General features: G+C 40.8%; 1 protein-coding gene across 9 annotated transcripts in view; it reads left to right on the top strand.

The window, feature by feature from the left end:
* TLE1 (TLE family member 1, transcriptional corepressor) overlaps positions 1 to 14811 on the top strand; it is a 78494-nt gene that overhangs the window by 28377 nt on the left and 35306 nt on the right. For 2 of the 9 annotated variants that reach the window (XM_038170651.2, XM_038170652.2), the window contains exon 7: positions 13821 to 13874. The exons of the other annotated variants lie outside the window; for them this stretch is intronic. In XM_038170651.2, coding sequence (XP_038026579.1) covers positions 13821 to 13874 — 54 coding nt within the window. The remainder of the gene's footprint in view (positions 1 to 13820; positions 13875 to 14811) is intronic. 9 annotated transcript variants of the gene reach the window in all.

The following is a 14811-nucleotide window of genomic DNA, read 5'->3' as shown; positions in this document are numbered from 1 at the left end:
GTTGCAGCAGAGAGGTGCAGCAGGGACTGGTAAGATTTAGAAGGACTTTTTTAGGTGGGAACAATTAATAGAATGTCAGGAAAGTCAATAGAGGATGAATGTGCAGGAAGATTCAGGTAGATAGAAGCAGAGGAGATACGTGAGAAGAACACGTTTCTTTTTGTGAATTGGTATCCAAACAGTTCTGTTAAACAGTGTTTCAGAAGGATTAGTTTTAGTGGAATGGAAAAGACTAAAATCAGGTCAAAATGTTGGAGGAGTACAGTTCAAAGCAAGGAAAATGTGCAGAAAATGTGCTCAGTGAGCTTTAATAAAGAGAATATGGAAGGGCTGCCAAAAAGATGAAATGGGGGTTATGGATGAGTGTGCTTTTGAAGCTGGTTGAAGCAGAGGAGTGTTAATATGTATAAAAGTCATTGGCACAGAAGGGTAGGTTACCTGATCCCAGAGGAAAGGATTGCTTCCTTTAGTCAGTAATTAAAAACATTTCACAATTAAAACATATGTAGGCAGAATTGCTTTCATGTTCATAGATAGTATTCACAGATGTTATTTTTTTTTATGAGTTCATAAGAAAGCTTAAGAAGACAAACCGAAGGGATGAGCATACCTTCTACTGTCTTTGAATTTCCACTTGAAGTAAGATAGGGGAGTTAAGAGTAGGTGAACAGCCAACAGGCTGAGATAAAAATGTGATGTGACCTTCAGCTTCCCTGGAAATAATTCTGATGTGTTGGAGGAAGAAGGAGTTGGATGGAATGAACAGAATTGGTTGGCCCAAACAGTTGAGAAACTCCTCTGGGTGAGTTTGCACATGAGGTGAAATCAAATACAGGGAAATTGAGTAAGGAAGAAGCAAAGCATGGCCGTGCAACGTAAGTAGAACAGGGAATGGTGTTGGGGTGGGGGAACTACAATTGGATGATGTAGGGCTGTAAGATGGACTGATTTAGTGTAGAAGAGAAAAGCAAAGAGCGAGTGAAGCGTACAGATCTGAAGGGATCTAAAACTATTGCTTTCAGAAGCAAATGCTGGTATACTGAGGTGAATTAAATGCCGCCATGCTGGTGGGAGAAAGGAGGGTAATCTCTTTATGTGGACTGTAAATGCAAAGTAAAACTCTGTGACTGGCAAAGACAGAGACAACATGAGCAGGAAAGTGCAGGTGCTGAGGGTCTGGAGGAAGACACAGGTAGACACAAATACTCTAAGTATTAAACAGTGGAAATGTACAAGAAAACAGCAGCCCACTATGTTTTTCTTGGAAGAATGATACAGAGAGTGGAGGCAGGGGCCCGTGTGGGAGGACTGGAGGAGAAGGGAAAGAAGCTTGCTTTTGTTTTGCACAAAGAGCGTAGCGTGGGTGTTTAGGATAACTTTAGGAAATACTAAAGACAGGGCAGACACAGCTTGTACAGCAGTTTACGGTACCTCATCACAATGCTGAAGAGTTTGTATCAACTACTACAGGATCCCCAGTATTTGGTAATTTCATGTATTACTAATTTTTCACAATATTGTTGAGCTGTCAGGGCTGCTGTCTTGTATAATACTTAATCTCCTGACTATGTCCAGTTCTGTATTTAAAGGTGCTAGTTAACTGTAGCTCTTTAAATCAAATACTTACAAGCAGTAACATTAAGACAGCAAAAGCAAGGATTAGCAGAAGTAGATTGCTCAAATGCATGTTCTGAAGTAACTGGGAATTGGGAAGAGAAGTTATTGAGGTTATACAGGGAATTTCCAATAAGGAAATGGATTTTCCATGGTATTTTTTCCATGGATTGGCAAAGCAAGTAAAAAGGAATGTGGTGCTTGTCTTGTGACTGATAAATTTTTCATTCTTTGATATCTCAGAAAGGTATTTGTAGTTAGTAGCAACTGGGGGAAAGTGGTTGATAAGCATCATTTGAAGTCATATATTGAACTTAATGTCTGGATTTTAATTTACCAAAAGATTGGTTTTTTTTGTACTCTATGATTACTATCTTTGTTTTCACCAAGATTTAAATTTCTGGAGAATAAAAGAGGCAGGAAGGAAAAGAAATACTTTTTAAGGTAATCATACATCTGTAATAAAATAAAAAAACAAAAAAAAAACAACAACCTGAAGTAGTGTTTCTTAAGTCACTTTCAAATTGGTGCATGCTCGAACTGGTTGTTTTTGGCTGCTGTGGCAGCAGGAACATGCTTTTGAAGTATGTTTAAATGGTAGTGACATGCTAACAGTAGCAAAAAAAAAAAAAAAAAAAGCAAACATGTAGATTGGGGTTAGAAGGCAAGTAATAGTGGGAACTTACGGTTGCCCCAGAAAAAAGTGTGTTGGCAGTTTTTGCAAACCAGAAGCAATGTGTGCTGGCAGCTTCATTCTACAGACTTAAGGCTTGCCTCCGAGTCTTTAGAACAAGCAATATGTACCTGTCTAAAGCTTTTTTTTTTTTTTTTTTTTTTTTCAAAAAAAAAAAAAGGCAAAAAGAGGAAAAAAAAAAAAGCTTACTTCTCTAAGAAACTTATGCTGACAGTGATGAGAAGAATATAATTGGTTTCAGAAAAACAGCTTTTGTCTTTCCTGGATCAAGCAATGGAGAATTTAAGGTTGTCTTCTGTGGTTTTTAGATTGTGGTTTTCAATTTGTTACTTTCCTTTAGAGTCTGAGATGTTCTTTGAAGACATGTTTTCCTGCCCAAGGATCCTTTTTTTTTTTTTTTTTTTTTTTTCCCTGCCTCTACCCCTCCTCCCCATTCTACCCTGTGGCATCTGTCCTTTATAAAAGCTTCTCTGATTCCTCCATTGTTCCCATGTCTTTTTCTTCCAGTGCTGACTTCAGCTTTGCTGTTTGTCACTTAATTCTTCAGAATTTAACCTAAGGAGAAAAAAGTCATTATTAAAACAAGAATCTTTAGAACTGGTTCTTCTGTGACTTATTTCTATTTTTTTTTTCCTATAAACTGTTTGACAGGATGTTGTAAAGCCAGGCCTGTGATAATTTTTTTTCAAAGCATAGAGATCAGTGGAAAAGCTACATATTGTTTGTATGTGCAGAGAAGGGAACTTACTTTAAAAATGTATCTAATACTTAAAATACATCATTGCATACATGAATACATAATATTTAAAATGTACGTATGTCTATACATACAAGGTTATGCTAGTTTCTTTGTTTAGTGGGCTTCTTTCTATGTTGCTGGCATAGCTGCTGATACAAGCACTAACCATGCTTTAATGGTCTACACTTGGTACAAAATACAAAGGTTTAGATTGGTTTACAACACATGCCAAAATGATGCCAAAAAGCCCTTGTGTGGATGCAGCTACACCAGTGCAGCCAAGATGTAGCTAGTTCACTTTAGGGAGAAGATGCTGCTGAACTGGAAGAATCCCATCTGCTGGCAGGATCCTGCGTCCTCGCTGTGGGACTTTGCGGATGTGGAACAAGCCTCAGAGGTTCCACGGCATATCTAGGCTGCTAGTGCAGGTTTGCTCTTGTGAAAGTGCCAGTCATGCTGGCAGGGCTGTATAATTATTCCCTCCATGTCAATGGGATATTAAAAATCATTCCATTTAACGATTATTACTAAACTTTTATTAAATAGTTAATTGCTGATCATTTTAGCAGAAAAACAGCTGACATGCTCATTCACTGGGTGCGGTGACAAATCTATTTGGGTGTGGTTACCCACATCTGTCATTGCTGTTTACAGTGATCTTTTTGAAGAGCCCAAAGTGTAATATCTCTTCAGCTTTCTAGTTATGGTGCCTGGACTTGTCCTCCAGAATGCCAGAAGGAAGTGCAGAGAAGCCTAGTTGTTAAGTGAGACAGAAATGCACAGCAAAGATTAGAGTTGCTGCTCAACATAGAGCTGAGGAAAAGGTAAAGTACTTCTTCCTCCACTGCAATCTGTGTGTCTGTGATCTGTAATGGTGATGTGGAAACTAATTAATGGTTAACAAGCTACCCTTTGAAATTACTTTTATATTTTGTATTTGCATTATATTGGGGAGCAATATAATTCTTTTTCTCCATTCTATAGGTGCGAAGCCAATGACAGTATTAAAACTAAAAATGAGATCTTGTGATTCCACAGAAGTCTGTGTGTACTTTTAAGTAGACTGGTACTGACTATGTAATTTGATTTGATAACAAGCCAAGATTTCCTTGTGATGAGAGATGTCAGTTTCCTTATTAAAAAAAAATAATCTTAATTCTTCATGAAGTACTGAACATATTATAAAATACATGCCAAAGGATATACTTGGTATCTCTGTTACATAAGTATTTTAAAGAGCTCTCAAACTCTTCCAGTTATTTTAATAGAAAAATGAATTTAGAGTTTTGCTAGCTAGGTGCAGGCTTCAGTATAGCTACTTTGCCCCCTACTGAGAATTGCTATCTCAGTTCCCTGCTGTAGGTTCTTTGGAGATGACCCATGTGCACCAGTGGTTTGTTTGCCCCAGGTTAGGATGTGTTGTATTTATTTTCCATGGAATAAATAAGTATTTTTTCTTCTGAACTACAGTGCTAGTCAACACCATGTTTTTTGCTTCAGATAAGTTGTGTGGCAGCTTCACTGCACACTATTTTTTTATCATGACTGCAACTAGTTTTTATTTTTTCTTTGATAAGCAATAACCTTTAGCCTTACATAGCAAATGTATGGGGAGTTGTGCTTGTAAGAGTTCATTAACTTTTCTTAATTTTGAAAGATGAGAGTCTGTTGCTTTTTCCCCTTCATTCTTTAGAGTTGGCCAGGTTAGGTATTTTTAGGTATGTTATTGTAAATTTGTGTTGTACAAATCCATAGAAGAAACACATTTTATAGTGAAGCAGGTATGCAACACTGTGTGGTTGGGAGCACCCATGCACAAAGTGCTCTTTTTTAATCTTCGTGGACCCATTGAAGTCAACCTTGCTTTACCTATTTTGAATTTTCTGAAGAACAAAGAGGAGGCAAGACTTCATTTCTGAAGGAGGATCTCACAGCAGACAGATGGAAATGAATCCTGAAAAGGAGGGAAATAACAGAGGGAAGAAGGAATCAAGTGATCAAGTCAAAAAGGAGTTAAGAAAGGAAGACAGAAGTTAGTTCACAAATGTATACTTTGTGTTCCTTTGCATTCTTTTCACTGAGTACTTTGAATATGCTGAGTGTTTCATATATGATTTTTCTTTTTATTTATATAGGTAAAGATGTTAGAAGAGCTGAGTTTATTAATGTGCTTGGAGTCACTGTATCAGCAAAGTAGTAAAATATAACTTAAAATATCCAGGGTTGGAAGGTACCCCAAGGATCATAGAGTCCAGCTGCTAGCTCTGCACCAGCACCACCCAAAAAACAGACCCTATATCTGAGAGCATTGTCCTAAGTCTTCTTGAACTACAGCAGCATCAGCGCTGTGACCACTGCCCTGGGCAACCTGTCCCAGTGCCCGACCACCCTCTGTGTGCAGACCCTTTCCCTAACCCCCAGCCTGACCCTCCCCTGTCCCAGCTCCATGCCGTCCCCTTGGGTCCTGTCGCTGTCCCCAGAGAGCAGAGCTCAATGCCTGCCCCTCTGCTCCCCTTGTGAGGGAGCTACAGGCCGCCATGAGGCCTCCCCTCAGCCTGCTCTCCTCAGGGCTGAGCAAACCAAGGGGCCTCAGCTGCTCCTCATATGTCTTCCCCTCTACACCCTTCACCATCTTTGCAGCCCTCCTTTGGACATTGTCTGATACTTTTATCTCTTTGTTATATTGTCACCCAAAACTGCAGACAGCTCAAGAAGACTGCATACCAGCTTGGAGCAGAGAGGGACAATCCCTTCTCTTGACTGACTAGTGGTGCCATGCTTGGTGCAGCTCAGGGCATGGCTGGCCCTTGTGGCTGCCAGGACACACTGCTGGATCACATTCAACTTGCTGTTGACCAGAACCCCAGATCCTTTTCTGCAGGACTCCAGCCTGCCATCCCCTAGTTTGTACAACTTTTCAGCCTTATTTTAGTTATCTTAGAGATGAAGCTAATTTGTGAGAAAAGGACTGCTTGGGAGTGTGTTTGAGGAAGCTGTCTTTTTGCCAGTATATTGTGTGTTCTGGTTTGTGTGAGGCAAATTGTATAACCTCTGTTCTAGAAAAATTGGTAAGATGTGCAACTGAAATTTATTAGTGTGGTTTGAGTTGTTTGACAAAGTGGAAGCAAGAGCTGCAAATATTTTCCAACAAGTTTTCTTTTCAGAATTCTACATTTTAATTTAAGGCAAATTCCTGTAGTAGAAAATAAAGAAAAAAAACTTTGTCTTTTCATCTTCTTCCTAACTTTGATATTTGCTTACTGATATTTTGTACATAGTAAAAGTTTTTTTTTATTATTTTTTGTGGGAGTGGAAAATATGTGTTAAGACCCAAAGATATTATCTATGCCTTTTCTTCATGAAAAAGGAAAAGGTTTTTTCCCATGAGACAGTTGGGTCTTTAAATAGTCATGTCATTGTCTCACACAAATGTTGTGTGTCTGAAATACATGGTTTTGGATAGCTTTTGCCAATCAGTCTGTCTGTGGACTTAAATCTCTGTAGCAAGATGACATTTTATGCGTTATATAGATAGAAGAGGCTTGCTGAAGACACTGTTTCTTTGTTCTAAGGGGACATTCTCTTCCCTCACTGGAGTCACTGTGGCTTGTTTGCATAATGGCTAGTTTTCAAATAACTTGTACAAAGCTACAAAGACTCCATTCTCGGCTCACAAGCTAGAGATGCAGTAGTGGGCACTTTCAAGTTTGTTTACTCTGATACAGTATAGCTTCCTATCTGTCAGAATTAAATCTATGCCTTTAAAAGAAGAGGTAGTAAAGAAATCAAATGAACCGAAATAAACACAGATGTTTCAAGGGAAAGATAGGAAATGAAGCAGTGACAGCAGTAGCTGACTCTCATTTTTCTAAAAAGCACTTAAACAGAGAAAACAGTAAACTGTAAGAAACACAGAATGGTTGAGGCTGAAAGAGGCTTTTGGAGGTCATCTGCTCTATCCCCACTGCTCAAGTAGGGCCACCTAGAATAGGTTGCCCAGGACTATGTCATGGTGGCTTTTGACCAAGGTGGCTTTTTGACTTTACAAAAGTGTAAAGTGTTTCCTGTGTTCCACTTCTTGCTTACTGCTTTTTGTCCTGGCACCACTGGCTTTGTCTTTGTACCTTCTCTTCAGATACTTGGACACCTTGATGATATTACCCCTGAGCTTTCTCTTTTCCAGGCTGAACAGTCCAGTCTCTCTCAGCTTCTCCTCATGGGAGAGATGCTCCAGTCCCTTCTTTGTTTTTGTGGTTCTTCAATGGCTTCTCTCCAGCATATCCAGGTCTCTCTTGTATTGGGGACCCCAGAATTGGACACAGTATTCCAGCTACAGCCTTACCATTGCTGAATAGAGAAGTAATATCACCTCTTTTGGCCTGTTGACATTACTTTGCTTCATGTAGCCCAGGACACCATTAACCTTCTCTGTGTCAAGGGCACATTGCTGGCTTATGTGCTACTTGCTGTCCACCAGGACCCCCAGGTCCTTCTCTGCCTCTGCTTTCTGGTCAGATGGCACCCAGCATGTACTTGTTCTTAGCTATGTTCCTCCCCAGATGCAGGACTTCGCAATTCCCTTTGTTGACCTTTGTGAGTTTCCTGACCATTTCTCCATCCTGTTGAGTTTCTTCTGGATGGCAGCATGGCTGTCAATCATTTCAGCCACTTCCGGTTTTTGTGTCACCTGCAGAAGAAAACAAACTCTCAGAGCTTGATTTTGCATGTTACTGCTATGGTATTGAAGAATAAGATTCAAATAAGAAGGAAATATCTTGTAGGGACCTCTAACACACTTTGCAATTAGTCTAATAGTCATAATATCAAAGAAAAAGAAGCATGCAAAGGCAGAGAAAAGGAAGCACTGCTGCTGCTGGTGAAGTAAAGTTAGAAAGTTGAGTAGTAAGCAATCCATGTTGGAAAGTATTGCCAGTATATATCTGTATACAAGTACATTCACATTTGTAAAGAAGAATGTGGATATATTTTTAAGGGAGGGTTATCTGGCATCATTGAGAATGTGCTTACCTGTAGGTGAAGTAGTCTTCTGAAAGTAATTACAGACATTTAAATGCAAGTGTAAGTTTATGCATTAGGTTGTCAAATGAGAGTTACTGCTAGGTTTGGCTTTTGCTAGTATAGGTGATGTGTGCAGGTTTTTGTCTTCCAAGGTAATGTAGAAGGCTGGATCTGGCAGGAGCATTATCTTCGGTTGTTTCCTTTTCTGGAAGGTCTTTTTTTTTTTCCAACTTTTTTTTTGCATTGGTGGTTGTAAGAATCTTTCTAAACAGAGAGAGAAAGGGTTTATTGGTTGGCTGGCTGTATCTGCTCAAACAGTGGCTCTCGTGTCCATTTGGCCATAAAGATTTTGTACTACTTCTCACCTCCTTCCACTTAAGCACTTGTTTGGGAAGGGACAGAATATGGCAATGCATAAACAATAATGCTTTTTGTTGTTTTGGTAGTGGTTGGGTGGTGGTTTTTTGTTATTTTTGTTTTGTGTTTTTTTCTTCATATCTTTCTGCCTTCTTGAGTTTAATAAAGTCACGTTTCTTCTGTTCTACAGCAGTTGACATGAAATAGTGCCCTTTGCATGTTAGGTCTCTAAATTACTTTTGTGCTTGCCATATATTTTTTTTAGAATGAATCTATGTAGCCACTGTTCATAGTGTTACCAGAGCTAGTGCAGATCATGTTTTCTAGAATTCTTTTTCTCTTCCTGGATGTTTGTTCAGAAGACCACTGGAGAAAACATCTATTGTAGTTTGGGACCAGATATGTAACCTTTTCCCATTGTTGGTTTGCAATTACCTGTGAATTCTGAATTCTGTGCAATTGGATAGATAATGAATAGTACATCACATCTGTTTAAGAATAGTAGTCACCTCTGTTTAAGAATAGAGGAATACTTGCAACCATTCAAAACTAGGAATTCAAAACTAGACTAAGCCATAGGTATTTGTGACATTAGTAGAACTGCTTTATGGTAGGAATGGGAATTACAGTGCTTCTTGGTCAGTGTTGACAGATAAAGAACCAGAAGTAGGTATGTGTTTGTGACATGGATTTCCTGTATATAAACAAGAACTTACTAACTTTGCCTCTGGAAGCCTGTGGCAGAGATTGAAAATTCATTCTGAATTTTGAGTCCTAGTTAAAGATCTCTGTATAATTGCAACTAAGGTGTTGGAGGAGAAGAATTGTACCACCTTTAAGATGGCTAGGAGGTGCTAGAAGGAAGCACTGTGTTTTTCACGTTTATTTTGGGGTCTCTGCAGTCTAGTTAGGGGGTTACTGGGAAAAAATAGGCAATAAAGTCTGATGCTAGACGGTAAGCTGAATGCACCATTTCTTTCCTCCCTTTGCAAATATGAAGAGCTTCTGGTTTTGCAACAAAATGGTGGGTGAACTATTGATGCTTTTAAAAATCAATGCTATGGTTAATTATCTCAGTGCAGTCACTTACGTATGCATCATTGCCCTCTTTTCTGCGTTCCCACATCCCTCTGAAACTGGACACAGCCCTTGCTCTTCAAGTAATGGTAATAATTGGTAGTAAGACAGACCTGTTACTCATCCTTTTCTGAGCACACTTCTTATGGCAGGTGTCTAGTTTTTAATTAAGTGCTAATGAACATGCCTAGTGGACCATGATACTGCTGCCAACTTCTTCAGTTTTATATCTCACTGCTGCTAAGCTCTTAAAAGGTGGCAGACCAGGCATTAGTGTCTTTGAAGTGACAGGAAAGTGATTATATGCATAACAATTGTTTCTAGGATGTACAATGGCAAATGTCTAGTTTCTAAATACATCTGGTGAGCACTGCTGTTATGCATCTACCCTGTCTTTAGTTTTTCTCTTTGTGCGCAGTATCATATTCCTTTTTCTAGAAAAAATGCAATATACTTTTGGCAATTCAAGTTGTATAAATAAAAAGGTAACAGGGTATGAACTTTTGGAAAGGATTATGTTTATTGGTGTGTTAGAAAGAATTTAACATCTTTGGCATTAAAGACCATGATCAGTTTTTTGGTCATATGTCTATTTAATATTGTTGCAAATTTAAGCATCTTTGTGAATTATTTTTTTCTGCTGCCCTAAGTAACCATTTTGCAAAGCTGCAGGGTATTGCGATGAAGTTTCCATCTACAGCTCTCGTACTATATTCTATACCTTAAACTGGGCGTTGCTCCCCAGCTTTCACATGCCGTTCTGTCAGAAACAGGATGTAGCCCTTCTGTGTCACATCCCTTCAGTGTTAAGGACTTCGTTGGAAGAGATTAATCTGTTCATAATTTCTGGGACTTACAAAATACACTTTGTGTAGGCTACAAAGCAGAGCAAGTGTAATTGCAGGTAGCATGTCCTTAGCAGGTTGGTTTCTAAAGAATTAAGCTTCGCTTCCTGAAATTGTGTGGATTAACTTATTTGCTAATTGAACTGGGCATGAAAAAGCAGAATCTTCACAGGCGTCCTGAAGCTACAGGGACAAGAATAGAAACAATTTAACTTCATTTCCCTGTTTTGACTTCCTGTGCCCACACTGCAAAATAAGCTAATTTGAGCTCACTGTTGGAAACAGGAACAGGTTTCTCTCCACAAAACTGATTTGGAGGAGAGAAATCAATTTTTGTTCTTAGCCAATTTCACACCACAGCTAGGTAATCCAGTGTGATAGTACACCTGGGGACAAGACCGAGGTTATGAATGCATTGTAGTGCTGCTGATGCATGTTGTTGCATGGGTAGAAGCGCAGATGACCAAGCTCGTTGATCAAAGAGGAACAGAATGACTTAAGATACCATCTCTCTTAAAGAGCCTTCCAAAATATCAAGTTTTCTCTTGAGTTGAAGAAATATGTTGGAAACTACTGATAAAGTCTGTGAGAGGGAGAGATATCCTCTTGTTCTTCAGAGTTTGAATGGGAAAAAAAAACACAGTATTGTCAGACTTCTGCAGTGCTCTTTATTGATGCTTCTGAAGAAGCAGCAGTGTAGTGAAATGAGGTTTCACTAGCAGTAGCAATAGCAACTTGATTTTGTAGAAGCTGGTCTGCTGCTTTAACTTTTTCAAATGAAAATAACTCCTAATGCTTCCTTCAAAATATTACTTTCTATGTTCTTATAAACATTAAAGTAAAAGAAAAAGAGCTACCTTTCTCTTACCTTGTCTTTTAAGTGTATTTAAGAGTTGGTAAGAATAGAGATGAGAATGTAGAATCATAGAATCATAGAATATAGAATATCCTGAGTTGGAAGGGACCCTTAAGGATCATCAAGTCCAACTCTTGACACCGCACAGGTCTACCCAAAAGTTCAGACCATGTGACTAAGTGCACAGTCCAATCTCCTCTTAAATTCAGTCAGGCTCGGTGCAGTGACCACTTCCCTGGGGAGCCTGTTCCAGTGTGCAACCACCCTCTCTGTGAAGAACCCCCTCCTGATGTCAAGCCTAAATTTCCCCTGCCTCAGCTTAACCCCGTTCCCGCGGGTCCTGTCACTGGTGTTAATGGAGAAAAGGTCTCCTGCCTCTCGACACCCCCTTACGAGGAAGTTGTAGACTGCGATGAGGTCTCCCCTCAGCCTCCTCTTCTCCAGGCTGAACAGGCCCAGTGCCCTCAGCCGTTCCTCGTACGTCTTCCCCTCCAGGCCTTTCACCATCTTCGTAGCCCTCCTCTGGACACTCTCCAACAGTTTCATGTCCTTCTTATACTGTGGTGCCCAGAACTGCACACAGTACTCAAGGTGGGGCCGCACCAGCGCAGAGTAGAGCGGGACAATCACCTCCCTTGACCTACTAGCGATGCCGTGCTTGATGCACCCCAGGACACGGTTGGCCCTCCTGGCTGCCAGGGCACACTGCCGGCTCATATTCAACTTGCTGTCTACCACGACCCCCAGATCCCTCTCTTCTAGGCTGCTCTCCAGCGTCTCATCGCCCAGTCTGTACGTGCAGCCAGAGTTTCCCCGTCCCAGGTGCAGGACCCGGCACTTGCTCTTATTGAACTTCATGCGGTTGGCGATCTCCCAGCTCTCCAACCTATCCAGATCCCTCTGCAAGGCCTTTCCACCCTCATTCGAGTCCACAACTCCTCCAAGTTTGGTGTCATCGGCAAACTTGCTCAAAATACCTTCTATTCCTACATCCAGATCGTTTATAAAAATATTGAAAAGTACTGGCCCTAAAATGGAGCCTTGAGGGACCCCACTGGTGACCGCCCGCCAGCCTGACGCAGCCCCATTTACCATAACCCTTTGGGCCCTGCCCGTTAGCCAATTGCTCACCCATCGTATGATGTTTTTATTTAGCTGTATGGTGGACATTTTGTCCAGTAGAATCCTATGGGAAACCGTGTCAAAAGCCTTGCTGAAGTCCAAGAAAATCACATCAGCTGGTTTCCCTTGGTCCACCATAGGGGTGATCTTATCATAAAAGGAAATCAGGTTAGTTAGGCAGGACCTACCCTTCACAAACCCATGCTGGCTGGGACCAATGACTGCTTTGTCCCCCAGGTGTGCCTCAATAAGTTCGAGAACCATCTTCTCCATGATTTTACCAGGCACTGACGTGAGACTGACAGGCCTGTAATTGCTAGGGTCTTCTTTCTGACCCTTCTTGAAAATCGGCACATTTGCCAGCTTCCAGTCTACTGGGACCTCTCCAGATTCCCAGGATCGTTGAAAAATAATTGAGAGAGGTTCTGCGATGACGTCCACCAGCTCTTTCAGCACCCGGGGATGAATCCCATCCGGACCCATGGACTTGTAGGGATCCAGGTGGAGTAGCAAATCCCGCACACGTTCAGGGTCGGTTGGGAGTTTGTCATCCCCACCGTCCCGGTCCTCCAGCTCAGGGCACCCTGGGTCCCAAAGCCCATCATCGGCATTGAAGACAGAGGCAAAGAAGGTGTTAAGCGTCTCTGCTTTGCCTATGTCATTGTCTGTGAGGAGACCTTCTCTAACAAGGAGTGGCCCTGTGTATTCTTTAGTTCTCCTTTTTCCATTCACATATCTAAAAAAAACCCTTTTTATTTTCTCTCACAGACACAGCCAGCTTCAACTCTAGGTGTGCTTTAGCCACACAAATTTTCTCCCTACAAACACGAACAGCATCCCTGTATTCTTTCCATGACACCCGGCCCTCCTTCCAGTAGCGAAACACTCTCTGTTTCCGCCTAATCTCCATTAGAATGTTCCTGGTCAGCCACGCCAGCCTCCTGCCCCGCCTGCCTGACTTGCGGTATTTAGGAATTGCCTGATCTTGCGCTTCTAGGAGGCATCGCTTAAAGAATGACCAGCACTGGTGGACATCGAGGCCTTCAAGAGCAGCTTCCCAGGGGGCCTTGCTGACTAGTTCCCTGAGCAGCCTGAAGTCCGCTTTCCCCATATCTAGGGATGAGGTTTTGGTGGCACTTTTCCTTCTGTCACCGTAAATTTTGAACTCAACCACTTCATAGTCGCTATGACCGAGGCGGCCACCAATCACCACATCTCCCACCAGACCCTCTCTGTTTTCTAGCAACAGGTCAAGGAGGGCACCTTTCCTAGTTCGCTCCGTTGGCTCCGCTTCATTGCAATACATGTACATGTACATGTATTGCAATGAAGACTAAATTTTTTGTACACCATATGAAAATGAATTTGTGAAATTTGGTCTAAGAAGCCAAAGTTTTGGTACAGTTGTGGCTTTGTATAATTGCGTGAAGGGGTTTTAGTAGATTTTTGAGGTTTGTCCTGTATATGAGAAACAAGTAAATGATGGATGCTTTGCAGGTGGGGGCAACAGAGAAGTGCAAGCATAGCCTGTCCAGTCCAGAGTTCTTCAATGTGAGTTGCTTATGTCTGCAGGCATTCTTAAACAGCTCAAGGAATGTCTTGGGTGGACATGTATGAAATAAAAGTTACAGAGGTACGCTAGTTATCTCAATAGTAACGTAATTCATCTGCCTGTAGATACTATGTGGGTGTTGTTGGTTTGTTTTTCTTAGAGTCTTGGGAGGTATGGAAGAAGATATTTTGGAGTAATTTGTGAAATACTGTGATCTTAATTCTACCTTCTGCTTAGGTGAGCTTCCAGTAGCTCTCAGCAGTACTGTAATAACTTTGCCTACTGTTGACAGGATGACTGGCATTGAGTAGGTCAGACATTTGCTTGTGTGACATCTGCTTGATTGCATGACTTCAGTGATATTCCCTTGCTTTTTTGATGATGTCTACATTCAGCAGTGGGCGGGTGGAGTGTGTCCAAGCTTGTTGTTTTCTGTTCATGTGCCCAGGCACAAGAAAGCAGGAAAGAGGCAGAACATCTGTTTTGCTGTAGCAAACTAAAGAGGAGCTATGATTGAGCTAAAGATGGTTTTGAAACCTAATTTTCCCAAGAAATCTGTGCTCAGCATTTTGGTCAAAATAAATGGTTAGCTGAACTTGGAAAATGTTAGTAGAACCATAACAGCTTTAATTAGAAAATAACTTCCCTATTGAGTAAATATTAAAAAAAAATAAAATACAATAAAAAATCATCCATTATAAGGAATCTGTTTCTAAAATTGCTTAAAGGTTATTTTGTCAGTTTCATCACTGGGATGTTTATGTTTACTCATCAGGGTACTGACCCTGCCAGCTGATTTTAAAATAAAAAGAGATACTTTAATTCATTACTACCATATTTCCTTTGGGGAGTTTTCTGATGTTGTTGTTGCTCTCTGGAGTACCTGGATTTTAAACTCAAAATTGTTTCCTAAACACAATGTTATCTTGTGAACAG

This window comes from Anas platyrhynchos, chromosome Z (genome assembly GCF_047663525.1).
Source record: "Anas platyrhynchos isolate ZD024472 breed Pekin duck chromosome Z, IASCAAS_PekinDuck_T2T, whole genome shotgun sequence".
Lineage (NCBI taxonomy): Eukaryota > Metazoa > Chordata > Aves > Anseriformes > Anatidae > Anas > Anas platyrhynchos.
Note: the sequence above shows the minus strand (reverse complement) of the source record. Positions and strands in the feature narration are given on the sequence as shown.